The sequence below is a fragment of the Rhipicephalus microplus genome, chromosome 9 (genome assembly GCF_043290135.1).
Source record: "Rhipicephalus microplus isolate Deutch F79 chromosome 9, USDA_Rmic, whole genome shotgun sequence".
Classification (NCBI taxonomy): domain Eukaryota; kingdom Metazoa; phylum Arthropoda; class Arachnida; order Ixodida; family Ixodidae; genus Rhipicephalus; species Rhipicephalus microplus.
In genome coordinates, this window is record NC_134708.1 from 16,974,616 (window position 1) to 17,001,303 (window position 26,688).

At 42.7% G+C, this 26,688-nt stretch overlaps 1 protein-coding gene across 5 annotated transcripts in view; it reads left to right on the forward strand.

Annotated features, from left to right (window-relative positions):
- Nucleotides 1–151: 151 nt before the first annotated feature.
- The window catches only part of LanB1 (laminin subunit beta-1), a 49,172-nt gene continuing 22,635 nt past the window's right edge, over nucleotides 152–26,688 (forward strand). The window contains exons 1-15 of one of the 5 annotated variants that reach the window (XM_075873197.1): nucleotides 152–286; nucleotides 3,021–3,123; nucleotides 8,469–8,519; nucleotides 9,660–11,267; nucleotides 12,818–13,049; nucleotides 13,887–14,064; nucleotides 15,793–16,191; nucleotides 18,954–19,074; nucleotides 19,419–19,607; nucleotides 21,314–21,493; nucleotides 22,326–22,432; nucleotides 23,250–23,465; nucleotides 24,680–24,838; nucleotides 25,802–25,922; nucleotides 26,277–26,404. In XM_075873197.1, the coding sequence (XP_075729312.1) occupies nucleotides 3,036–3,123; nucleotides 8,469–8,519; nucleotides 9,660–11,267; nucleotides 12,818–13,049; nucleotides 13,887–14,064; nucleotides 15,793–16,191; nucleotides 18,954–19,074; nucleotides 19,419–19,607; nucleotides 21,314–21,493; nucleotides 22,326–22,432; nucleotides 23,250–23,465; nucleotides 24,680–24,838; nucleotides 25,802–25,922; nucleotides 26,277–26,404 (3,777 nt within the window). In that variant the 5' untranslated portion in view covers nucleotides 152–286; nucleotides 3,021–3,035. Of the gene's footprint in view, nucleotides 287–1,172; nucleotides 1,361–2,841; nucleotides 2,866–3,020; nucleotides 3,124–8,468; nucleotides 8,520–9,659; nucleotides 11,268–12,817; nucleotides 13,050–13,886; nucleotides 14,065–15,792; nucleotides 16,192–18,953; nucleotides 19,075–19,418; nucleotides 19,608–21,313; nucleotides 21,494–22,325; nucleotides 22,433–23,249; nucleotides 23,466–24,679; nucleotides 24,839–25,801; nucleotides 25,923–26,276; nucleotides 26,405–26,688 lie in introns of those variants that run through there. The other 4 variants (XM_075873198.1, XM_075873199.1, XM_075873200.1 and 1 more) reach the window with 4 other exon arrangements.

Genomic DNA, 26,688 nt, shown 5'->3' on the forward strand with positions numbered 1-26,688 from the left:
TACGAACCGCGCCCCTCCTTCCCTCAGAGGGCTCCTCGGCGGGTTTCCTCCTCGGCCTCTTACATCCCACGGGTGCACATTTTAGTTTAGCTTCTTTTTTTTTAACACAAGCCGCCGCTCCCCAGTCACAGACGCAACAAGTCACAACATACTTCCACCACAATCGTACGGCGCGTTTCGGGCGGTGCGCGGGTCGAAGCGATCGGGTGGAAAAGTAATTAGACAAAAGGGAGTTCCTCTCATCACGTTCACCCATTGTTCGTCCCAAATGCTGCAGCTTACTGCGGTAAGTGCGCGCAAACATTTTTTTCTCCTCTCTCTTTTCTTAACCTTCCCCCTCCGTGCATGATGTACGGCGGGAGTTTATGTGGCGCTTTTTTGAGAACCTGTCAACGCGCCGCGCTCTGACATATCGCAGCATCGCCGCGACTCTAGAGGCCATCGGCGTACGATACCGCTTTTGCCGGGTAATCAAAAAAAAATGAACGTGCACAGATAACCCGCCGCTGCAGAATTCTCGATCGGTCCTCTTAAGCCCGGCTGTTTCCATCGCGGTGCACGCCGTTGTAAGTGGGCCTTTCACTCTAAATTTTGCTACCGAAAGATATCGAAAGAAGGCTAGTGGCAACCTTATCGACGGTTATGCCAAGTACCATCCCCGAAAAAACCGTTCTTCGCTCTCAGGGGCATCATCGGAAGCACAGGTGCAGACATCGCGCACCACAGCTACGTGATGGACGTAACTAGTACACTCCCATTTCACCGTTCAACTCGCTCTAAGCTACGCGTAAAGTTAACACAGAGAGTAAGAGCCAGCTTTCGCACATTTATTGCGTGCTGAAGTGGCAGTGTACGTTTTCTGACATAGTTCTGAATTTCTTGGTGTACCAACTTTCATACAAACTTGGTGCGAATTGCTCACGACTGACCAAACTTAACTTGCATGCAGTTATGGTTATGCGCTTGCTTCACGTTTCACAACGCAGCAGGGGCGTGGAGAAAAATAAACAAGAATGAGCTGATAAAGTGGGCCCACTTGGAGACGAAGGAAACCGGTGCGCGAAGAGCCAGCGAAGAAGGGCAGGCCCTAGTCACGCATCCCGGTACTCCCACTCGTCTCCGACTGGCCAACTTTTTCGTCTCCTATATATGGACAGTTCGCCCCCGCGAGATCGGGCGCGTCCCGAGCCCGCCGAGAGCTGCCGTGCCTGTTTCGGCACGTCCGAGCAACGCCGCGGTGAATGGACATATCGCGCAAAGCGTGGACCGCTCAGCTGATAACAGCCCGCCTCGACTGACTGCATGTGCGGAGGGGCGCTGGTCCACACCCGAGTCCACCGCGCCTTTTTCTCTGCCCTCGGTGAGCTATCATGTTCGAACTGGACCATTGAATGACCCATGTCAAGTTCAGAATTCGTGCGCGTCGCTTGAAAATCCTGCACTGCCGTAATCAGGATACTATGCGGCCTGTCCCCTAGCTGTGCGCCTCCTGAAGCCACTTCGCTACGTGTAGTCTACTAGATCTGGCAGGCATTCCCGGGCATGACCTACTACACTCCTGACCTGTTCAGATAGCGGGGTTCCTATGGGAGCGCGTGTCCCCGCTCTCGTTCAATCGCTCGCCGTAGGTGGCGCTACCTATAACCTGTTCGTCTGTTTCTTTACGGTTGTTTTGTAGGCGCTGGTATAAGAATGCCTGCATTCTGCAGTGAACTGGCGGCATATATGTGACTATTTCTTCCCATACATTGCTGGTTAAGCAAGGTGTTCAGAGCGCTTGAGTATTTATAGCACACTGGTTGACAAACGTGGGAACCCGTAGATTTACACGATGTAGGGCAGCCTATGCGTGGTCGCGTGCATTTTATTGCAAAAAAATTCTGAATGTCTTTTAGTATTATTATTTCTGAATAATTCTAAATTTTGGATCATAAATACGCACTACGAGTGCTTTGTTGGTCAAAATTTGACCACAAAGAGTGAAGATGACGTCAGCGAGCAGGTGCTGCCTAGCGCCACGCCGCTCGTAGGTTACGGCCCTAGCGGCAGAAGGTATGAACTAGAACGTGGGCGCTGGAAGAGGTGCTCTCTGGGCAGGTCAGGAGTGTAGTAGGTCATGTTCCCGGGATGCGCGGTTTTCTGGAGTGGACTGACCAAAGCTTGGACGCAAGCGGGCCGTTATGGAGGCAAAAGACGGGATTCGCCGCAGCCATAGAGTTTCATAGTATTATTGTACAAAACTCTATGGCCGCAGCATACATGGGCCGCTCATTCCAGTATTTGTAGGCCCTCCTCCTCCCACATCCGTCGCTATCGCAGAAATCGAGCGCTTATGGACACATACTACCAGGCTACGCGCTCTGAGTAAGTGGAGAGAGAGATGCGTTATGTCATCGCTGTAGCACGTTTACTCTGCTCGGAATGTGCCCTTTGGATTTCGGCAGACGTCGGTGCTGCCCGCGAGAGGCCAAAGACATCGTCGTATAGTGGCAATGACTTCTTCGGCAGATTATCCCACACGCCAGCGTTATCGCGTGCACGGACCTACGGAGGCGCTCCCGGACCGCTCCACGCGGCTTGAGCGCTTCTGTCGCGCCACCCTCCCTCTCCTCTAGAAACCTTCCTTGCAGTCTCTTGATCGTCTTCTTTCTTGCTTTTTGGTCATGTTTATTTCGCAACACAGCAGTGTGAGCATATCCGTTACGCGCCAGCGTAACCCGACCCCTGTGGGTAAAAACTGAGCAGCCTTGAGAGTTACTTCTTTCACGCCACTTAGCGGGCCACAGACGTGTGCTGCCAGCTCCCATCTCTCGCACACTTCTCTGCTGGGCCCCTCCATCAGCCGTTACTATTCTCATGTGGAATGTATGTGTCAATCTTTTGGTAAAATGAAGATCCAAACGACTTAATTTGTAGAACTGGCGCTGACGGATGGTGCAGTTATTGGTGCAGATACGCCAGCGATTTGGTTGAACCACTAGCTGGAGTGAATTGTAACGTCTGATCATCCACCGGCGCAGGAACTGTGACACGCGATGTCATTCCACAAGCCATCCTGGGCAATGGCATCGTCCATACATGTACTCTTCATAGTGTCATTGCTGGTCATCATATCACATGCACGTAAGTATCTATTGGCTGCGGTCTCTTATGTGAGTGTATGCATGTGTGAGCAAGACTTTGAGTAAGTTCTTTCTTCTTTTTCTTTTGCTGCTTTCCATAAGCCTGTTCTCTGCAAGTTCAAGTCTGTAACTCTGACCTATTTGAAGAGGTTGGCATCTCCCAGCTCAGCTTTCAAAGTGTTTAATTATTTTAATTACGATAAGTATTTTTGCTATGTCATATAAATTATGCAGCCTATTTAGTACCTATGCAATCTATGTTTGCAATACCTGAAGGTCCAGCATGGTCATGATTATGTACCATTATGCATAACTTGTGCTACATATATCAGCGTACAATGTTGTAATGCTCAAGAGCATGCAATTGTAAATAATCATACATTGTTATAAGTTATAAGTAGTGCACTGCTTTGTAGCATTAAATGGCCCAGTTGGAATGCTGAACTTGAGTAGAGAGTCGTACTTCTCAATAGCAGACGCACCTTACACAAAAGTATCCTTACTATATTATTATTCTTTATAGGCATATATATTTTTCACATGCTTATATGAGTCAGATGAATTTTATATTTACCTTGTTGTGTCCAACAGTTCACCATGTTCATGTCCATTGTATTAAACTTTGACTCCAATGGGGGCAAAATTACAAAGTTAAGTAAGTTTCATTTGTGACTGTCGCCTGGAATCATTTGAACTATTGATAAAAATCTCAAGAAATTTATTAATACAGAGCTAGCAGCTCATAAAACAGAAGTTTAGATGCACATAAATATAATTTCCATCCCCTCATATAAAATATCTATTCAACATAAAATACAGAATACTTTCACCCTTATTTTTACTTACTTTTAGTCGCAATTGGACAGTGTACCCTTAATGGCTACATATATACCTTCAGTTCTTGTTTCTACAGCCTTTACAATTAACTGCAGTCAAAACATATGCCTAAACAACAGTCCACACATTTTCAATGTTAATGAGTTTCGTGGCCTTTTCAAGTCTTGAACTTAGATGTAGCTTGTCACTTTTCCTTACCAATTTGTCTTCAAAATTGTGCTTATTAACACAGACACAGTACAGAGTCAATAAAATGCAGGACACATGATGTTGTTGTGCTTTACATCATGTCCTGTATTTTATTTATTCATATTGTACTGTGTCTGTGTTAAACTAAGCACACCTTTGAAAATGAATGAACGCTAACTATCTCACCTTATAGAACTCGTAAGTGCCATTATTTAACAAATTCATTATAAAGTACATTGTTTGCCAGTGAGGACTCTGCATATACATGTTCGTAAGTTTGTCAGAGAGCGTGTGGTTTAGCTCTTGAGTTCCTGTTTAATAGGCAAGAGCAGCGCGTCGATTTTTTTTTTCTTCTACGGCGCTCTAGTCGCACCATTCTTGTCAAGGTTTTCGGCCCTGTCTGCCAGGAAAATGAAGACCTTATCACTAGCAGGAAGAGAGAATGACAGAACAACGCTGTTGCGCGTGGCACATGACGAAGCGTGCAGTGCCCACTACAGCTCTGCGCCGACCTTCCGCTTTTCGTGGACCGCTGTCGTCGGCCTTCTCGGAGAACTGTCCGTCCGAGAAGCCGTGTCATGAATGGAAAAGAGGAGAGCTTTCGTGACGGCGTCTTTAATGAAGCCTCTAATTGAGTCAAATGACGCTTCCTGTGAGGAAGTGGGGCACTTCTGGAAGAGAATTGATAGCGGCAAGGGCACCATGTAGGTCGCGCTTCCCTTTGCGACTGACAAATGCGTTCCGCGCAGCACGTACTGTGCGGGTCGGCTCGGGCCCCCTATGGAGTGTCTCCCTGTGTCGTCTCTTTTCGTTGCATCACTTTTGACATCAAAAAAGCTAGAACTGCTGGGATAGCAGAGAGGAGGAAATGATACAAAGAGGGGCTCGCGACGCAATTAAAGCCACGAAAGAAAGTTCAAGGGTGGGAACATGGGGTTGCAGTTGCTTTTTTCAAAATGCTCCTACAGTCCAGCCGTGTATTAACTAGTGCAGTTACAGTAGCTGCCATCTTGGCAGTCTAGTTAGCTACACTGTTACCACATGAATGGCGCCCGAGATTCAGAGTGCACCCTTGTTATTTTGTTTAAGTTATAAGCTGAAACAAATCAACTGCCAAACTTATGCTTCATCTGGCTTAAGTTGCATTCCCCTGAGTGTCTCAAATTTGGATGAAACTATCTTCTTAAATTTTCAGCATAACTCTTAAAGGCGGTGTGTGCACATTTGTGTGCACTACTTGTCTTTGCTATCTTTGTCGGCTATTGGCTGAGAATGAGCAAGATATATTGTGCTTTAGGTGAAGTGAACCCCCATGTAATAAATGTCTTTATTTAACTTCAATTAAATTTGTTGTGTAGTGATGCATGAGATCACTTTGCTGATGGCACATTCTCTTTATAAAAAAAACAGAACATTAATGACTCAAGGATAAGTTTGTTTAACTACAATTTAATTAAGAGTAATTTATGAAGAACAGGAAAACCGAAATGTATTTCATAATTTTAGTTGCAATAAATTATCGACTGTCTTGGAATTTTACAGTGTGAATTTGACACATTCAGACAGTTGTTCAAAAGTCGCACCTGAAAAAGTTAAAAAGTAGAGGGAAGTCGAATAACAACAGTTGCTGAAGAGATTGAGTGGTACAAAAAAATTTTGTTACTGCAGAACATAAACTTCATAACCAATATTACAATTGAGTGACGTTCATTCATGAAAGTAGTCTTCAGAATATTCTTGTATTGTATTGCAATGTTAAGTATAAGCACCTCATTTATTCAGTGAAAGATAACTCTGCACTTTTTATGCTGCCACAATTGTAACTTCAGAGTTGTACATCAAGAATAGTGACAGTTGCTTCGTGCGAGTGCTGGAAACCTTCTTCTCGAATCGTGTCTGATAGTTGCAGTTCTATACATTTCGTTTTTCCGATGTTCTTGAGCTATGCTCTTGCTGATTAGCTGTTGCGTCTCTTTAACTGCTCATTTTCCGCTTCCTGTGATGGAAAGTCAACGGTAAAGCTGTGAAAAGGCAAAGAGAATTTGAAATTTTGTAAAACAGTAGAGAGCATTGATTTTTACTTCGTTTAGTAAATCACTGATAAACCCAGAAGGTTCACCTGTTAGCCTTTTAGTATATATGCCCTTGAACGGTGATCACTGAGGGCATGAATAAAATGATCAGGGTAATTCAGTGGCTGTCTACATCACTGAAAGTGCTTCAAGAAGTCGAGAAAAGCCGTGCTGTGGAGTTACGATGGCTTAAAGGTTGCTAGATTTTGGAAATCTTTCACTCTTCTACTAACTCTGTTTTATGTCTTTTTCTAACAAGTTGGCGGGTCTAGCCGTAGTCTTCCATGCAGCCCTTCTAGGTCGTAACCTGATATGGCTCTGCCCCTTTCGCAACTCTGCTTGCAGGTTCTTTCTTCATATATTTCTATCAGCAACAGATAGTGTAAAGTTTCACCTCTGTAGCGGCAGACTGGTGGGCTAGGACAGCACTTGAACATATCTTTTTTTTTCTTTTATATGTATCTCTATCTATCCATATCTCTTTCTTTTCTTTTTTTCTTGCGTTCAAGCTCTTGTCCGCACACATGGGGACGTTGTGAAGGAGTGATTCAGAAACTATGCAACCGTGACCTTTTCGTGTCTCTGCCTTCAGGGTCATTTCGTTTTATAATGCGCGTGACACTGAAAAACTACGTAAACACTGTCTGGCTCATAGGAATTGATCTACTGACTTATTTCTAGCACTAATTGCTTGACTAAATTATTAAACTTGGTTGTAAAGGTGAAATAGGGCAAGCTTAATTTTTGGTGGTAATTATATAGGTTGCCAGTTCTGGTTTTCTTGTACGCTTAACTGCCTTGAAAAGTCCACTGGCCTGCTTTTATATTCTGGGGGTGTTAGTACGACTTCGAGCCTAGTTACTGCTGGGCCACTCTTTCTACAACCACATAGTAGGGCTACAATTTTTCCTAAATTCAAGGAAACCCCTAGCATCAAAATTTGAATTTATTTTCAGACAATAATGAGACGTTAATGAAAAAACAGCCCAGACTTTTCTGGCAATAAAGTTCGCTACAATGGCGCTTTCCCCTCTTTTTTTTTTTTTTTTTCGGAGGAGCAAACTGAATCTGCTAATGTTGTCAGTACGTGTAATATGTAACTACTCAAGTGCTGTAGACATGGTTCCAAAATGTCCAATGTAACATCATATTTTTGATCTGTAATTTTATTAACATTTGATATAGTTGTCTGCATGTAAGCGTACAATAGTGTAAATATTAGTCGAACAGTATGTAATATATTTTTCATGTTGGGACACAACCAATTTCATAGAAGAAGGTTTCTTGGTAGTTAATTAACATTCGCATCACCGTTTAAATCTGGAAAAGTAAACTCTGTATTGGCTGTAAATCAAGTAGTTTAGTTGCGAGAAAGCGCTTGTCCTCTCTTCCTTTCTGTTATTCGTGCGCTTGAACTGACAGTTATACCAAGTAGTGAAAGCTGGTCTATTTTTACCACTGAGTATTCTAGCTTTACTTTTGTATTGTCTGTGTTGGCATTGATTCGATTAAGTTTTTATTATGAGGAAATCTAAGAAAGTACACACTGATGCTTTCTTATCATTCTGAGTAAACAACTTGACCCAAGCCACACCCCAGCCTGCGGTGCAGGGCATGGCTTCACCGGCATTCAGTGTTCATTCTAACGCTCGTGTTTATCACTGCTCAGTTAGAGTAGTTATGTAATGCTGCAATATTCCTTTCATGCACTGTGTTGATATGTGATTGATTGTGCTCAAAATTAGTTTCCTGTTGGGTTACCTGTTGCTTGTACGCAATACGAATTGCATCCTTCTTATATTCAATCTGCTATGGCACGCTCTGGTATTGATAGCGCTGGCATGTTCAAACATGTATTCCTAAAAACAAAGCGAGAAAATGATGGGAAAAAGAACAGACAAGAAAGACCATTAGCTACCAAGAAGTGCATTTCCTGTGCATGCCTTGGCTGACATAAAGGTTGGGTTGTGCATTTTTCTCTAATGTCTTTTGTGCGCTTTCAATACCTGAATGCTTCAGTGCTAAAAGGAGTTTGAGCTCTTCCAATACCTGGACACATACATCTGCGCATGCAGAATAAGTCTACTTGTTTAATGGTTGTCTTCTTCAGTCTTGTACCATTTTATTTCGTGCTATTGTCAATAATGCGTAAGTAGTAGCTAGCACAAGTTCAGAACTTTTTACATTAAACGTATAAATGGTTGCTTGTTTGACTAAGTTCACGCTGTTTTTTTATTGCTGTTTCCAGAACGATCAAGGCCGAATGATCGCCAGTCCCAATACACTCGGCAATATGCAGGTGGGAAGCCCTGTGCTTTTCTTCTTTTAGCCTTGAGCTAGATGTGTTAGCTGGAGGAAAACAACTGTAAAACAAGTAACCATTGAAAATAATGAAAGTTCACATTTATTTTTTGCAGTTTCTAGTTACTTGTAGCATGCCTAAATTTTGTAGTTGTAATGTGTTTTAGTAACTTATGTTTAAAGATTGATTTCGGTTGTTACTCAAGTTTGTTTGTCTCATGCAGTTTAGCAATAGCAAGTTATTTAAACTATCTTCATACTCTGTTTTTTATTATATACATTTTTGGATACGTTACAGTGTCTAACAATGTTGACTGTTTTCATTGTGTTGCATTTAACCAAATCTTAGCATGCTGTTTGCAGTGGGTATCTAACCAAGGGTGGCAGAATACATATAGTTTCAGTAGTCCGGCATATGAAGCTTTGGCGCTGGAATATTGGGTATTGATCTCTGTTAGCTTGCTTATGCAAGGCACTCTAAAGCATGCCTCGGTAAGCTCAAACTTGATATTCAAGCCACTGCTCTGGCGAACGCTTTAAACTAAATAAAAGGACTCAGCATCGGCCATAAGTGAAGCTTGCACCATTTTGGCAAGTTCGCAGCATAAAGCAAAAATGACTTTTTGGCCTCATTACTGTGAATAAGCTTAAATTTGCGTAGCTGTCCAATGGAACGTTAAAAAATGTGTTGACCAGTAGGTAAATGCCATTATGCTCAATTTGCCATCTGACAAGTTTCAAAGGCCTTACTTTGGGTTTACTTTGGCATGATTTTCGTACAATACTATTCACCCATCTTCGTGCTTTCCGTCTTTCGGCTACCAGTCACCTCAGGGAAAAAGCTACGCTCTATTTTCTGCCCTATTGTTGCTGTTACTAGTGTCTTTGGACCTTCATACGGTGTTGGGACATCTCGCCGATCATACTTTTGGTGCATAACAAAGCCAACTGGAAATACACTGCTGTCGCACTCTAACCCATTCCATATGCAGCAAGCTTACGGTGTAGGGAGCCTCTGATCACTTGTCTCACCAGCACATTCAAGGCAAGTCCAACCTGACCATGCTCTGACCCTTTAACATTAACGCAGCAAACTTTGCCATTGTGTTAATCTCAAAACTCTACCACACTATGGCAGACTCTGATGAAGACGACTCGGACAGCATTCAGCAACAAAGGGTTGTGGAAGACTCTGTGGATTTGGCTCCACCCTCGAGACAGCGCCATGTCGGAGGCACCAGGCACACATCAGAAGTCGAAGTGCAGAAAGTATTTGAAGAGAAGACACCAGGATCGCACAACTTCACAGCGCATCGTTACCGGCAGACACCCCAGGAATCTGAAGAGGAGGACACAGATCAGTCGCGCACAAACTACACCCGTCGAGTATACTCCGTGTCAGCATCGGGTACCAGGGGACATCTGAGCAGAACCGATTCTGGCAGTAGGCACCGGACTGAAGAGGACCGAACAGGGGGGCGCCGGGGCTCTATGCACTTTGACGAATGGTCCAGAAGAACAAGTACAGACAAACCGGCTGAAGCAGATGGCAGTAGACCCACTTATATCAGGCGCACGGAGTCAACAATGCGACATCGATGGTCAAGTCGTAGTGGTGGGGAGGATGACGCACGTTTGTCGTGGCAGTCTAGGCGCTACGGTTCCGCAGAATCTTTATCTGGCAGGCACCGATGGTCAGCAACAACTGAGCAGCCAGTACAAGAAACTACTTCGTTGTATGAGGGTCGGCGATTGTCAGTTGACCGGGCTACTTCACAGCACAGGTGGTCAGGTCAGTACAGCACAGACAGGCCAGATCGTCCCACCTACACGCAACACAGGTCATCTATTGATCGCCCCTCAAACAGACGGACATGGACAAGTCATGTCGCCACTGAAAGGACAAGCTGGTCAGCTAGTGAAGTTAGTTCTACAACTACAGACACTCCTGAAGTGGACAAAAGTGGATCCACTTACGTTAGGCAGCAGTACCATTCCATCACAGCAGGGAGGCACCACGTCACCAGTGATCGCCCCGAAACTTCCTCTGCAGCTTCGCGCCGCGACCACTGGAGTGCGGGCAGTCAGCACCATGTTGAAGCAGCTGGCCATGGCCGGGAAAGTGACCGTGATGCATCGAGAAGATGGTCGTCACACAGGGTGACAAGCGCGGAGGATACCGCCTCCCGAGCTCAAGAAGAGAGGCGGTGGAGCTGGCGTGGTTACACGGCTCGTTTCGGTGAGCACGGTAACACGACGCACCGTGTGGACGTCGGCTCGCGCACCCGCTTTCAGCCCACAGTTATTGGACCACCAACTCGTGCGGAATACGACGGCACTTCGGTGCATCAGAGGCATCGCGTGACGGCCTGGCGCAACACAACCATTGTCCACGGTGAGCCGACGCACTGGTCCGAGGACACGCAGAGGCGGTATAGTGGCCACGACGATGTCAGGAGGGGTCACGGCGAGGACACAACTTACACGCAAACATCGTACACGAGGCGTCTCAATGGAACTGTTCGCTACGGGGGAGGGCAAGACACATCACGTTGGACATATGGGAGAGATAACATAACGAGTGGCAGCTCAGTGACGTATGGATCTAGCCGTGCCAGTGGAACGTACGGCGGTGTAGAAGGGCAGACTGAGCCACCATACGTTCGCCCACAGCCAACGGAGACGCATAGGGTCATCGGAAAAGTGGATGTGGATATCACTGAAGACAACAGGCATCCACTGACCGGTAAAAATTAACTTTGCACAGTTGGGGATCATGTTAACCTGGTGGAAGGTATAACCAACTCCACACAACGACGACACGTCAACTAACACACTACATTTTTGTTTGTTTGTATTGGAGTGTATGTGAGTAATGATTGTGTAAATTGAGTTTGCTCCGAATGCTTAAATAGCTGAGATTTGCACGCCAATCAAAAATCAGTGAATATTCATAGTTTATTCTTGAAATTCCCCTCCCACACAAAAAAAGCTTGTGTTCATGATAATTTGTGCATTATAAACACGTGTGGTAGTTATTGCACAGGGCCAGGATCAGGAATATGCAAAATTTTAGGTTCTTAAGCGGCAAGGGGTTTTAAATCACTAATAGCTTCGTCGCTTACAACTGTAACAACTGATGTAGTTTCAAAAGTTTTAGATACTTTAACCTAGTATTCTAGTATTCTTGTCAGTACAAATTTCCCACTTTGTGTGTCACAAACTTCAATTCAGTCCGCAAATATTTTAACTAGCTGTGCATTAAAAAGATATTGCCTTCTATCTGTTGCATAGTCAACTTGTACATTCAATTGGTATCAATGAAAGTTTAATAAATTTCACTCTTTCTATTCATTGTATAGCTTCACATTGTTAGCTACTGCTCTTATATTGTCCATTCATTGTAAGCATGACAGCCATTCAGTCTATCACAATGGTGTAATATTCCTCATACTTCTTACATCCATACATGGGAAACATCAGTGCCTATATATACTTGTGAAGACTTAAGTATGCAGCACTCACACAATTATATCATGGCAATACAATTAGAATCATGCAATCATAGTCATACAGACATATGAAACAGTTACTGCCCCAAAAAATTCAGTGCGTTCTCACAGTAGTTAGTAAAACTTACCGTAAAATGCCGAAGAAGCACCCCCCTACGGTGAAGAATAATCTGACCAGACTTGGGAAAGGGCGCTTGCTCAGTTTGAGACACTGGTCATTGGCGCTTATTTAGCGCTATTTGTAATCTTCCCTCCAAAAGGGTGGGATTGGGGGGGGGGGTGGGGCCTTGGCATTTTACAGCAGGTAGCAGGACAAGTGCCACTAGTAATATATAGACTTATGAAAACGTGCCAAATGTTATGTATATTTGTGAATTGGGCAAGTAATTTTCAAGTAGGTAGAGAATAATATTTATTGATGACGTATTGGCAACAAAAGAAGGTAAATTGTTCCGCTTACTTATAAGTATGCGGAAGGAGGTCTGTACATATTCGAAAAAGCCTGTTTCAGTATTTTGCATGAGTTTTTTTCCTCCTCATTTTTACTTTTATAAATTAATTGTTTGTGACCTTCCTGCAGAGATTTTTTTTTGGATTGGCAGTGTGTGCTAAATAAAGTAAGTGAACATAACAGCATCAGATCTGCAGTTTGTCTCGGCTCAATTTTTCGCTTTAAGTCTCCCTCATTGCAATTCAGGGACTCCTGAAATGCGCATTCACACGACTAACAATGACCAATTGCCGTTACACGCGTTATAATATTTTTGGGGCTTCGACACCGCAGTGCAATCACGGGGCTCTCAGCCGCACGCCTGCGAAGAGTCCAGCTGTTACCCAGCGACCGGAAACCTGCTCATCGGTCGGGAGGACAAGTTGTCGGCGACGTCGACGTGCGGTCTGCGCGGTGTCGAGACCTACTGCATCGTGAGCCACCTTAAAGAGAAGACCAAATGCTTCCGGTGCGACTCAACCCAGAGGGGCAGAGATTACCACGGCATAGACAACATTGTGTCGAGGTGAGCCTTTCCATGCATGCACCTGTGCTATGAAGACATTAAACTTAATACACTGAAAAATGCAGCACCTTTGTTAAAGTGCAGCATGAATAAACCAATGGTTCGACTGGAATAGTAATGTCTACATGGCAATGCTTAACATGGCTGAGCTAAAGCTTAGTATGGCAGAGTATTTATTTTAGCATTTTAGAGTACTTATGCTACACTCAGGACTTGTGTTGTCTTTGATCTTCATCTTTGTCTCTTTTTCGTGCTGTAAGCATATAAAAATGTTCTATAATTAACTATCCCAGATTTCCCTTCTTATTGAAAACTTGGCAGGTCAAAGGAGTTAAGCAACGTTTGTTTCGTCCTTTGAGAGTATTTATGTAACATTCAGTATTTCTGAAGAAAGGCAAGAAGGGGAAGATAGAAGCTTGCAATGGGAAATCCATAAACAGAGGGTGGGTGCTGGAGCCAGCACCCAGCTCATGTTTACAAACCATTCTTTTATGCTAGTATGTCAAGAGTATTTAGGCATGCAACATTTAGCATGCCAGGCAGTTGTGCAACACTTGGTGTGTCATAGTGTTCATGCAACTTCTAGTACAGCAAATATTAGCACATCAGATCAAATAATTGTGGTATGCCTATTACGGAGAAGTATTTATTCTAGCATGTCAGAATATTTATGCAACGCTTAGTATGGCAGAGTGTTTATTTTAGCGTACCCGAAGTATTTAGGCAACAATTAACACATTAGAGCAGTTATGCAGCAGTTAGTGTGTTGAGAGTACTTGTGTAACACTCATTTTGTCATGATCACAAATACAACACCCTGCTTTGTTTTCTTTCCAGGATCGGCAAAAAGAGCAAGGGATCGTGGTGGCAGTCCGAGAATGGCGTGCAGTCGGTGTCGATTCGGCTGGACCTAGAAGCAGAGTTCCACTTTACACATCTGATCATCACATTCAAGACATTTAGGCCAGCTGCTATGCTCATCGAACGTTCACATGACAATGGACACACGTGGAAGGTATGCCTATCAGCTGAGGACTCCTATTAGGAAGTTATTGATTCAGATCGTAGTACTGCAATGCCTTACGCTTTTAGGACCAGAGCAAATATTTAGGCTTGTGCAAATAGTGAATTTTTGGTTCGAAACGAATAGTGATTTTGATCAAACAATTTCGAATCGAATTCGAATGGTATGTATGATATATAAAAAAAAGGAATATTCATCACGACCCAACTAACCTGCACAATATTCATTTTGAATTGAAATATGAGCTTTATGCAAATGCCATTTTGTTTTTCATTCAAAGGAAGTTTAAACAATCTTGAGTAGTAGTTTCGGTAAGATGCGAGTGATAACCTGTAGCATACCTAATGTTTTGAGATTTATTATACTTGGATCATATAAGCTGTTGTAACAAGCTTAATAAAATGAAGAATTGGTTTCTCAGGGTAACATGTTTCTTTAAAAGGGCCCTGCAACACTTCTTCAAGTAGCCATGGAGCTAGTAAACATGCTTGTTGCCTCACAAATTTACTGCCGCAAAGTTTCTAGAATCAGTCCTGTACGAGTGGAGTTCCAAAAATTTGTCGCACGCTGCAATCGCGTTCTCTGTTCTCGTCCCGATGAAATAGCTGGAAGCTAAGCAGGGAAGAATGGCACGGCGAAAGAAAATACTCTACACGCACCTCGTGATCTTGAGCACCTCTTTTTTTTTTTTTTTTCCTTCAAGTACGCGGCTTTTCAGTGCGATCGCACACGTACTTGTGGACAAGCAGCGGCCCCGGTAATGGCCAAAGCGTCATGCTCAAATCAGCCAATGCCTGTGACCAGAGCCGTGTATTCCTTCTTGGCTGTGACAAGTAATTTTTGAGCTTGTAGTGTCATTTGCCGAGGAAAGAAAGCAATTTTTAGCTTTAAAAGCTTATTGCGAATTACAGGCCATATGTTGCACTTAGGTTTGAGTATGAGGTTTGGGTATATTTTAATTGAATTGTAAGAATGCTTAAAGGTGTATATTATCTCTGATGAAAGCTAATCCGAGAAGATTTAGAGGGGTGCCCTTGCTTGATTGTGGATCGATCGTGGATCAGTTTTGAAAGTGGCAGAAACAGTCCTTAAGAATAAAAGATGCACACGTGTGCATCTAATTAAGTGCTTTATAAATTTGGATTCATTAAAAGTTACTGTTTGCTCTCGACGAGCGAATAAAAACAGTGACTGGAAGGAAGGGGTACCCTTTCTTGGTCATTGGCGCATATTTCAAATCTCTTGAAAAAAAGGGCAGGGGGCACTTGCTAGGGGTTTTACGGTATTTGTAAACTGAGCCATGATTTCAAAATATCTAATACTGGTGGTTGGTGTAGCTCTTTGAAAAAAAAGCAGCTGTTTCTGGTGTCATGTATGTGTCATTTGTCTGGCCACTTGTCATGCATTAAAAGTATTGAGTTTTCTTACAATAAAAGGGCCAATGACATTATAATATATTGGTTTCTGCAATGAAGCTTCTTCAAAAAGGAAAACGACACTCTAATGTTGGCATAGTGGCATCATTTTCTGTTGCACTACAACGCAAGAAATTGAAAGACTACTGTGCTGTGCAATGAAGCATGTTGAATTTCAGAGGTAATGTGAACCCTAAAGATGTGCCTTCTTCAGCAGTGAAGGAATTCGTCTACATAAAAAGCTTACTTGTGTAATTCTTTTTTCTCTCCAAGCCGTAGCATTTGTGTTCACCAAAATTTGCAGGTGTACCAGTACTTTGCGTACGACTGCCAAGAATCGTTCCCCCATGTGCGGTACGGTCCGCGGCGAAACATCACTGACGTGACCTGCGAGTCGCACTATTCGGGCGTCGAACCCTCGACCAACGGAGAGGTCATCTTCCGTGTGCTTCCGCCGCACATCCATATAGACAACCCGCACAGCCCCGATGTGCAAGACCTGCTCAAGATGACGAACCTGCGCATCAACTTCACCAAGCTGCACACTCTCGGTGACAACCTTTTGGACTCGCGCCGGGAGATCAAGCAGAAGTACTATTACGCCGTCTATGACATGGTTGTTCGAGGCTCGTGCTCCTGCTATGGCCATGCCAGTCGCTGCATACCAGAGGAAGGAGAGTCCTACGCTGCACGAGATGACATGGTACGTGGTACTTTTTACATTGCTTAACTACCAGTTGCATGATAGCTAATCTTGATTCAATGAACCTGGTTATTTGGAAATATGGTAAATAAGTTCTGTAAAAGCCCATAAGATAAAGAAAAGGAAATGAAAAGAAAAATAGTCATTCGTGTGCCAATATTTGTATAAATTAAATCAATCAATCCTTGGAACTTCACTTCCATGAGTAAAAAATTGCATATACAGTCGACTCTCGTTAATTCAAACTCGACGGGACCTCTGAATTTTGATTGAATTATCAGAAGTTCTCACATAAGTGACTCTGGGTGAGGTGATGCCAAACATTATGATTAGGCATTGACTTTATCACATTTAAAATATTTTTAAGTGGTTTTAAGCCCTAACTGCATGCAGTGAACAGAAAGCAGAGATGTAAAGCCCACAAGTTTATTTGTCATTTATTGCTGATCAGGCATAAGCACACAAATTTTTAAATATAGTAGTGGGAAAGCAGCTGATATTTTCTGGTATGAACCTGCAAAAAGTATGAATTAACCGAATAATGGAGTTTTAATTAAGAGGCTTGAATACATTGAAAGAGCGGTCACGACGTCTCCAATCGTCTAAAAAAGACTGGGGGGGGCCGTGTCCGTATAAAAATGGTTTTTACAGCACCCCGAAGGTTGTCGTTTCTTTGCGAAATAGGAAAGAAAATTGTGAATGAAACAAGTGTGTGCACAACTAACCACAGGAATAAATTCGTGGGTCGCATTTTAAACGTTGTGTGCATGATTCCAATCGCACGCGGAAAGAAATACGTAGGCCAGACGTGTAGGTGCCTAAACGAAAAAGTGCGGGAGAACTACAACAATGTGTACAAATCGGTGCAAGGTCACCTAGGCTGGCATTGTAGAGATTGCGGATGCCAGCCAGATTTCCGCGAAACCAAGGTGAGGCACAATAATAAGATGACGCGTGAAATAATTGAGGCATCCGAGATCATCCGCCTGGAAGATGGCTGCGTCAGTATGGCTTCTTTGGCACTGACGCAGAAAGGAATGCTGTATCTTAACCCGTAATGCAGGAGGCGTGATACGCGCGTGCTACCTCGGCATGACTGGTCATTTTATTTGTACTGTATAACTTTTTTTTGTGATTCATTTTTGCTAACCTTTTTTTATTCATGCAACACAATTGCATAAAAGCATCATGTGTCTGTTCAATCAACTCAGTTGAAGGTCTGTGCTTGTGTCCGTCTAGTCCTTCATCCCAAGTGTTCGTCTTTTAAGCAGTGCGCAATAAGGTGACAATGAATAGCTTACAACTCGCCCAAGCAAGTACCTTTATAAGTTGAAACATTCATAACTTTTTATGCCACATAGAGGGTGCCAACTATTACTGTATGTAACAATGGGGATTTTTAGTTGTCATAGATGTAATGGGTTTCAGTCGTCGATAAATTTTTTGGGCGTGTGTGATGATTCGAAAGCCTTTACAGTAACACTGGCGCATATTCGATAAAGTCAATGTAAGAAGACATCTGCAATATTGAACGTCAAAATTTTTTGCAGTCTCATTTTTTAGACACTTTACCTTTAATTAAAGTGTTAATCAAAGCTGCCGCTGCATTGATTGATATGCAGCCTTAAATGACACTAATTTCAAACTACAGCGGTTTTGAAAAGTCCGCTTTGCTGCGGTGCATATCTGTTAGTAGGTCAAGCATGCAGACATATTATAGGGAACCATATTTAAAAATGGAAAGGATTCATAATCATGTGACTTTATACGAGTTATTCAATAACACACACATGTGTCCATCATCTCATGTCATAGTACGATCTCCTAGATAGCCAGTGAATGTACTGGAAAGCCCTCAGAACTATTTTGAATAAGACCGTGCAATTCGAAACCTTGAGAGAACTTGAAAGGCAGGCATTCTTTTTTTTTTATATATAAAGAAGCACTGACACCAAAGTGTTTATTTGTCTTTTTTTGTGCCAAATGAAAGGCCGAGCCTTCAACAGACTGGAAAAAATATACCCGTAAGTGTCAGTGCACCCTAAACAATTAATTGCAAGATTTTAAAGGCTAGTTTCAATTCCTGCTGTACCCTGACAGCAAGACATGGTGTGAGCTTCTCGTAATGTGCTCATGTAGGGTATCATGGTGTTTCCGCGGCCATTCCACTGTATGGTTTTGTGTGCAATGCACAAGTGGTCATTTTCTATGTTTTAGTACCTGACATCATTGCAACTACCCGGACTGGTGTAGGAAGTCACAGACTCGAAACTGCAGCCTGTTGTCACGTCAGTATTGATGTCAATAGGTGTGTCACACAAAAATGGGCTTTAATTTTAAAATAAAGAATCTTGTTAGCATTCACGGAGCTTCAGACTTGCCCACAGCTGTTTCCATATATAGGAGACACTCATTAAACATAACCTGAAATCACCAAAAAAGATCTGTTTCATTTAACAGGACTTCTAACTGAGAGATGAACAGGGTTGCAGTATTCAGGTACGAAACCAATCGTATTAGAGGCAGTTCTATTTAAGCAGCAATTCTGTTTAGAAGATGTACGTCTACAGCAAGTCTACGGTACGCAAGATTTGTACAGAGAAGTAAACTCAGCTTGGAATGCGTATCAGTTCCCTTCTAAATCTTTTCACAGTTCACATAAAACCTGAAAAATCAGACAAATAAAACGTAAAACAGTTGTCTAATCTGTTGGTGAAAAGCTTTCCCCACTTACGAGATCCTGAACTTGTCTCCATCATCAGGTGTTTGGCAAGTGCCAGTGCACGCACAACACGAAAGGCCTCAACTGCGAAAGCTGCGAAGATCTGTACAATGACCAGCCCTGGAGACCAGCGAGTGAGAGGGACCCAAATCCATGCAAACGTAAGCCACCACTCTATGCAAGCTGCATATAGCTTTTTTTTTTTTTTTTTCAACCAGCAGTGCTCGGTTTAAGGTGTATTAAAATCAGAGCTGCTAAGGCCTGAGGTTTTTCTCTTCCTGTTCGCATTCATAGCCAGAAAGCAGTGTGTCAAAGGCTAAAAAAGATTATATATAGCTGTGTTTAATGTTATTCAACTTAACATTATGTGTCAAACCTTTTAAGTTTCAACCCCATACTTTCCATGGCATATCTGTTAGTTCACTGATATGAGTCTTTTAATCGATTTAAATAATTTGTTTGATAGTCAGTTATCTTGGTTGTTATCCTTCACCCATTACTGCAGCCTGTAACTGCAATGGGCACGCCAGCAAGTGTCACTTCGATGCGGCCGTGTGGGAGCGTTCGGGACGTGTGAGTGGTGGCGTCTGTGATGACTGCCAGGACAACACCATGGGGCTCAACTGTGAACAGTGCGTGCCATTCTACTTCAAGGATCCTCAACGTGACATCAGCGATCCGTATGCCTGCCAACGTGAGTATGATCTACATGTAAGAGCAATTACGGCTGAAATTGGTACTGTGCTAGGGTGCTGAATTGGGCATTTTTAATAGGTACATGGATCTTCTTGTCATGTAGTGTTGTTAGCTGTTCCGACAAGATGGAGATATGACGACCCGATGTGATCAATAGCATTTGATCAAGGGATGCAGCCATTTAAACATAATTTGCTGTCTTCATAAGGGTAACAAGTGCTTTCCCTAATGGCATTTAGGGTGGACGTGGATTCACTTGTGAATGTTCAACATATACCATAGTAACTAATCTTCAAATGGTGTTAGAACACGCAATCTTAATGTATTGCACACAGTTCTTATTCTGAATTGTTAATATGCTGATTTACTTTGTAGGTCTCTCATCATAAAAAAAAATTATGTTCCCAAAATTCAAGGCGCATAAAATATGTTGTTTTTTGAAAATTATACATAATGTACTGGAGAAATAGCTGCATATCTGAAATCAGCACTTGAATAATCATAAACTCAGCTAATTTCATCAGGCTTGATCAAAGAATAAAAGAAGAATTTTGAGAGAACTGTTCGGCCCCAAGCCTTCTTGGCCCTCTTTTGTTTGTAAAAATTATTTAGTCGTAAACTTCATTCGAATATGTCTAGGCGTCAAGTGCACCCTTCAAAGAAGACAGTGGGGCTGCATGTTTAAACGAGTATGAAAGCAGGTGCTCGTAAATTCTGCCAATCAGCTGCATTGAAATAGTGTCAAATTGATAATTTAGAAGAATTACCAAAACTACCACCACAAACCTTACACTACACCTTGGCGTGATACTAAATGTTGGGTGAAGCCCAGAGAGAGCCCTGTGGCAGAAGCCAGCATTGTTGGCACGAACGAGCTTGTATCAAACAGGATCATCTATGAATGACATTTGGTTTCATTTTGTTGAGCCTTTTCTATTAGCATTTCGAGAAGCTTGCTGAAATTTATTTTCCAAACATTATCGTGCTGCTTTTTCTCAGACTACCGATTTCATTGTTGAAGATGCATCGGTGAACAAGAACAAAAAACGCTTGATGTGTGCAGTTAGTGTCGAAGGTTTAGAGGCCATTACATCTGAGAGAACATAATTTTCCAGCACTTTGTGATAGTATCAGGTTGAACTTCACAGTCCATGTTGTTAGTGTATTTTAAAACAAGTCAGATAACCAAACTCAAGGCTGTCTGTTGAACCAGTGGGAATACAGTCGAAACCCTTTGAGACACTGAGGTAAGGGACACCAGTATGCCTACATTGAAATTAGGGTTGATAAAGAAACATTATCATGGTACCCTTCTTATAAAATACACTTCACATAAAAGACGAGAATTTCTCTCCAGTGCATGTCTCTTATGAAGAGGTTGAACTGTATTCAGCTTTTTGGTATGTATCGTGGTCCCTGACCTTCTGACGCTGACTTTAACTGGTGTATAACATGTATGTCCCCGTAAATGTGAACAGGACTTTGTTGCGTCGGCATACTTTTGTTAAAGGAGATAATAGTTTGATAAGAAATAAATCAAGTGTTGCTTGGTTGTGACACAAGTGGTAGTTAATTCCATGCTGCGAAGCATTTGGGTTTAGGACAATCGGGTTAGCTGTTTAGTTTTTATTTGCATTTTAAACTGTTGAACTCACCTCCTGCTTGCTCGAATCGGTTATCTATTTAATCATGGTCCTTTCACAGCTTGCGACTGCGATCCTCGTGGCTCCTTGGATGAAGGCGTCTGTGACCCACAGGATGACCCGACCTCGGGACTTGTCGCTGGCCGTTGTCACTGCAAAAAGAATGTTGAGTCTCGTCGATGTGACCGCTGCAAGAAGGGCTTCTTCAACTTCCAAGCGGCTAACCCCGACGGCTGCGAGCGTATGTCCCACCTTCTATTGCTGTAAACATATGATAGTAAAGCTGAAGTCCTAGTTTATTTCAGGCTGAAACAGACTACCCAGTTGCCCAGGGGACCTATGAAGAAGCAAAAAAAGACTGACAAGGCACCTGCCCCCTGTAAACATGACACAATGCTCAGTGTTACAATCAACAGTGCAATAGATATTTAAGAAAAATAGGCATTCATGCAAGTTAATTGTAAGCCTTGATGTGCATCAGAAAAATCTAACTGATGATGGCATTAACCTTGGAAGTGGCATCAAGAAGTAAAATATATGTTTAACTACGTATTGGCTCAAAGATTAGAGAACAGATGTAAGTGCGATTTACGCGAGTATCGGCTGACCAAAAGTTTCACGAATGCTCACAACACGTGCTTTAGAGAGTACGAAACAGTGCTTATGACGATGATGGTTATGCTTGTGTATGTATTAGGTACGAAGTTCACATGAGTGCCAGTCTGTCATAATGCAAAAGTTGGTGGCTCGATTCCTGTCCCCAATCCTTGATGCATTTTTACTTTTTCTGAAGCAGTGACAAAGTCACAATGGTGTACTTCAGGAATGCATGACATATTTCATTGCATGCCTTTCTGTAGTTGCTTAGACATGCTGCAAAGCCTGGTTAGAAGTTCAGTTATGCCTGAAAAGACGTTAGCAGTGGGAAACAAAAAATAGAGAGATTTAATAGCATTTATGGTGTACGTTTGATAAAAGGTCAGAATAATTGGTTCACGGAAATCTGTTTCATTAATTTGTGAATTTTGTTTCATTAATTCACGAATACTGAGATTATTTGTATTAATCCACAGCATGCAGTTGCCACGAGCTTGGAACGGCGGGCGATGGCTGCAACGTCTACACCGGTGAATGCACCTGCAAACGTAACGTCATCGGTCGTGACTGCAACCAGTGCCTGGTGAGTCTCTAGTGAACTTTTTTTTCTGTACCATGTTTTCAAACAGGGACGAAAAGGTTCGCAATGCATAGTAACATGTACATGTATTTCACAAGAAATGCGAGCAATGAACATCAAACGACTAGCCCAACTTCGTGCTCTTCTGCAAGTGTGTGTATTGTGAGACTCCTGGTTTTAAGCCTTACATGAATGCAGTGGTCTATTAATGATATATCCAATGAGAGAAGCTGTTTCAGTTTTGGTTTTTCGGCTTCAATTGTGTGGCATCAAAGGTTCATGTTTAATTCCAAAACTCAATGAGGTTCCGGTCATCAAGCTTGCATTCGTCTGTTACGCAAATGACTTGTGGAAAAAATTATGTTCCTTTTTTGTCTGTGTGGTCTCATCGACTTGCTCCTTCATTTGCTGCTCATTATGTTTGTAACGTATGCAACTGTGAATGTGAATTACCAGCAGCATCTGTAATATTGGTGCTGCTAGTGCCACCAGCGTTTTATAGCAAACTTCACACTTTTTCAAGGGTCATAACCATAAACTGAGACTGTTAGTGATGCTGAAAACCATGCGTAAGAAAAACGAACATGTAGTAATAGATACAAAGGCTTTTGACGACTATTGCAAAAACAAACACATATATGTATGCTGTTCTACATTATGCTAGGCTTAAAGAATTAAACTTCGGCAAAGTTGTGGCAAGGTGAACAGGTGAGGCAAACAGTGATGAAAATTTTGCTTCGGGCAACATTTCACTGAAACTGCTTCTTTTTGTTTCAAATGCTGAAAATTTCTCATCTCCATGCTCTATAAACTTTGACAGCCAGAATACTACGGGCTTAGCCATGACGATGATGGTTGCAAGCCTTGTGACTGCGACCCCGGTGGCGCGTACGAAAACAGCTGTGATGTCATCAGCGGCCAGTGTCGCTGCCGGCCCAGCGTCCAGGGGCGCCGCTGTGACCAGCCAGACACGGGCTTCTTTGTTGGAAACCTTGATTTCATGGTCCACGAAGCTGAACTGGCCAAGGGCAGTCCTGTGAGTACTCTCTATAGAATATAATATCAACTCACCCTAACATCAACAGATAAAATATTCTCGAACACAGGGTGTCACTGGAGTCATTGTTGAAGCAGTTTTGTCTTCTTCAAGCTGCAGCCTTGAAGAAGGCAAGGCTGCTTGTTTTTCTGAAAAGCTGGCTCGGGCGACACACTAGTGTTGCACGGATTTTGCATTTCTTCAAGCTTTCATTTTCCCCTGTACTTGTATCTTTAAAGCTTAACATGAACAGTTATAGATCTCTAATGTATAGGCTAAAAGCTTGTAAAATCCGTAAAGAGGGGTTGTGTGTTCGGCTCTATGTTTCAATGAGGGGACTTGTCTCATTCAAGGTTAAAACTTCTAGCCTTGTGGGAATGTGCATTGAAGGTTAAAACTTCCAGCCTTGAAGTCTAAAACTTCTAGCATTGTGCAAACATGCGTTGAAGGCTATAACTTCCAGCCTTGAAGTTTAGTCAAAACGTAGGCTCGAACACACCAACCCCTGTTTACGGATTTTTTCACCGCAAGCTTTCATCTTCGCCTTTTCGCTGTTTTCTCCTCCGAAAGCTTGAAAGATTCAGCTTGATAAGACATTCACGTTTTTCCATTTCACATTTGTGTATTGAGAGTGTTTTTAATAAGACAATACATATTTTAGCTCATCTGTTGTTATATGTATTTGGGCGACATACACACTTCTTTTATTCTACAATTGTTGTCCAATTAATTTTCAGTCAGAAAAGGGGACTGTGGATGACTGTGCAACTTTGCTGTATCCTTGAAATCGTGCGAGATGAAATTCATATCTTATGGATGAAGTTGATGTGCTAGACACTTATTCACATTCTGTCAAAATGACATTTTTATGGAGTTTAGGGTTTTGAAGCAATAATACAGTTATGGGGCTCGCTATAATGCGAGATTCCGGATTACTTGTGACCACCTGGTGTTCTTTAATTTAGCGTGCACATGTAACCAATACAGAAGTGTTTTTTTATTTCACCCTCTTCAAGATGTGGCTACTCAGGGGAAGGATTGAACGTGTACCGTCAGGCTTAGCAGCACTATATTGCATCTGTGAAGTTTCTAGGGCAGTTAGTTAGCCTTGTTGGCGAACATGCGCAGGAGCTTATCAGTATATATTGACCGGGATAATTAAAAGAAATGAAAAAGAAAACTGTCAATTAGTGAAATATAAATTCGCATTGCAGGACTGCCAAGTGCTCATACGAGAGCCGTATGCCGACCGGGATGCATCGTGGACCGGTCTGGGCTTCATGCAAGTCCACCAGGACTCTTACCTCGAGTTCGACGTTCCCGACATACCCACATCCATGGACTACAACATTGTCTTCCGTTACGAGCCCAAGGTAGGTGTGGTGTGTCTGTGGGTTACGTGGTTACAAATGTGTCCTAAACTTGGAGGCTCGTAGGTGCTGTTTAGGGTCAGTTATTTAGGGGAATGAAGGGATTGATCGAGTCTTGGGAACTTTTACTTGCTACCACGACCGACACCTGTAAGCACAAAAGTAGGTTGTTCTGACCATCCCCTCCATATCGTTTTATTGTGATCATAGCTGATCCACTTCCTATACATCTTTAACATCACTATTACACAAGAAAAGCAATTAAGTGCATATTCTTTGTTAGAAAAACAGATGCAAAAGAAGCTTGTAATGTGCATGTGCAACCCACCAGTACTTTTCTTTCTTGGTATCGCATTGTGCAGTGCTCCCTCCTCACTTTTTTCTTCCTCCATGCTCGGACCTTCACCAACACGCTTAGCAGTGCAACACTTTAATTGCTACAGGCAACAATGATGGTCATGCTTTCATACCCAGGCAATAACAAAGCATGGCAACGTGAAACAACAAGTGCTCAGATTGCCGTATCGGAAATGGCTGATCGCCGACAAGCTTGCAACCGAGAGAGCATCAGTTATTGGCAAACAGGGTGTACAAATGTGACGGACACAATTTCGAGGGCCACATTTCGGTGAACCTGCTGTCACCGTGTTTTTCACGTACAATGTCACCGCTGCTGCCTCCGAAATCTGCAGCTCATGGCAAGCTTCGCTTGAAAAAATCCCTGTCACTGTTGTGTGTTAAAGCTCTGTCACATTGTAAGACGTTTCATAGCTGTTGAGATGTAAGACTTTTCTGTTAGGAAAATGCCTGCATATGAGACATTGATACACAAAATCTTGAAGTAAAGAATAGCATGCATCATTTTCAACAGCACACACCATAGATTGTGTGCACCATAGATTGTGTGCACCAGTCTTTCTAGCTGAACGAAGCTTGAAATGAAATGTGCAATGGCTTCACTTTCAGCTTGCTCAAGGCTGGGAAGAGGCTATTGTGACAGTGGACAGACCGGGACCGGTTGACCCGAATGGGCCCTGCGCCAACGCCATTCCTCAGGATGACCGTCAAGTGATCAGGTTTTCCCCTGGCAAGTCTTTTTCTTTCCTTTTGTTTAGATCTCAATCACCGTGAATCTTGTGACTGCTATGCATATAAATTGTGCTCATTGTGAACCAGCCTTAGTATAGTAATCTATAGTTACATGCATCTTAATTGCCTTTCTGCAACCTGTATACTATTAATTATTGATATAACTAATAATATGCTTTATTCAAATAAACTTCTATGATTGTTGCACAATTTCTGATGTTCGTGACTTACAAAATTGGATGGCTGACATGAACGATTACTTTTTTTCAAATTAATAAGTTTTAATAATCTTGACAGTTCCCATCAGTCGTTAATTTCATTTGTTCAATTATCTCCACATTGCTCGACTTAGGTGACCGGTACGTTGTCGTTGCCCCACCTGTCTGCCTGGAGAAGGGTAGACACTACAAAGTGCGAGTCACATTCAAGCAATACGACCGCGAGGTGGACACACCTTCGGCATCAATCTTAATCGATTCGGTGAGTCTAACGAGTGTGCTGAATTGGGGAGAGCTGTGATGATTAGAAATTCAGCACTCATAACCAGGCAGCTAAAAGGCCTAAATGTCGTATTCCCATGTGTTGGAATATTCTTCGGGCACTTGCATGCAGCTAAAAATGACCTGGTAGTTCTCTGAAACCAGTCAGCCCCTAATGGGAACTTGTGTCCAGTCAATTTGTTGCATTGTAAAAAAAAAAAAAGGCACAGGCAGACAAGTTTTGGTTTTGTACAATAATTCATAATTAATTAATATGAGCAGGAT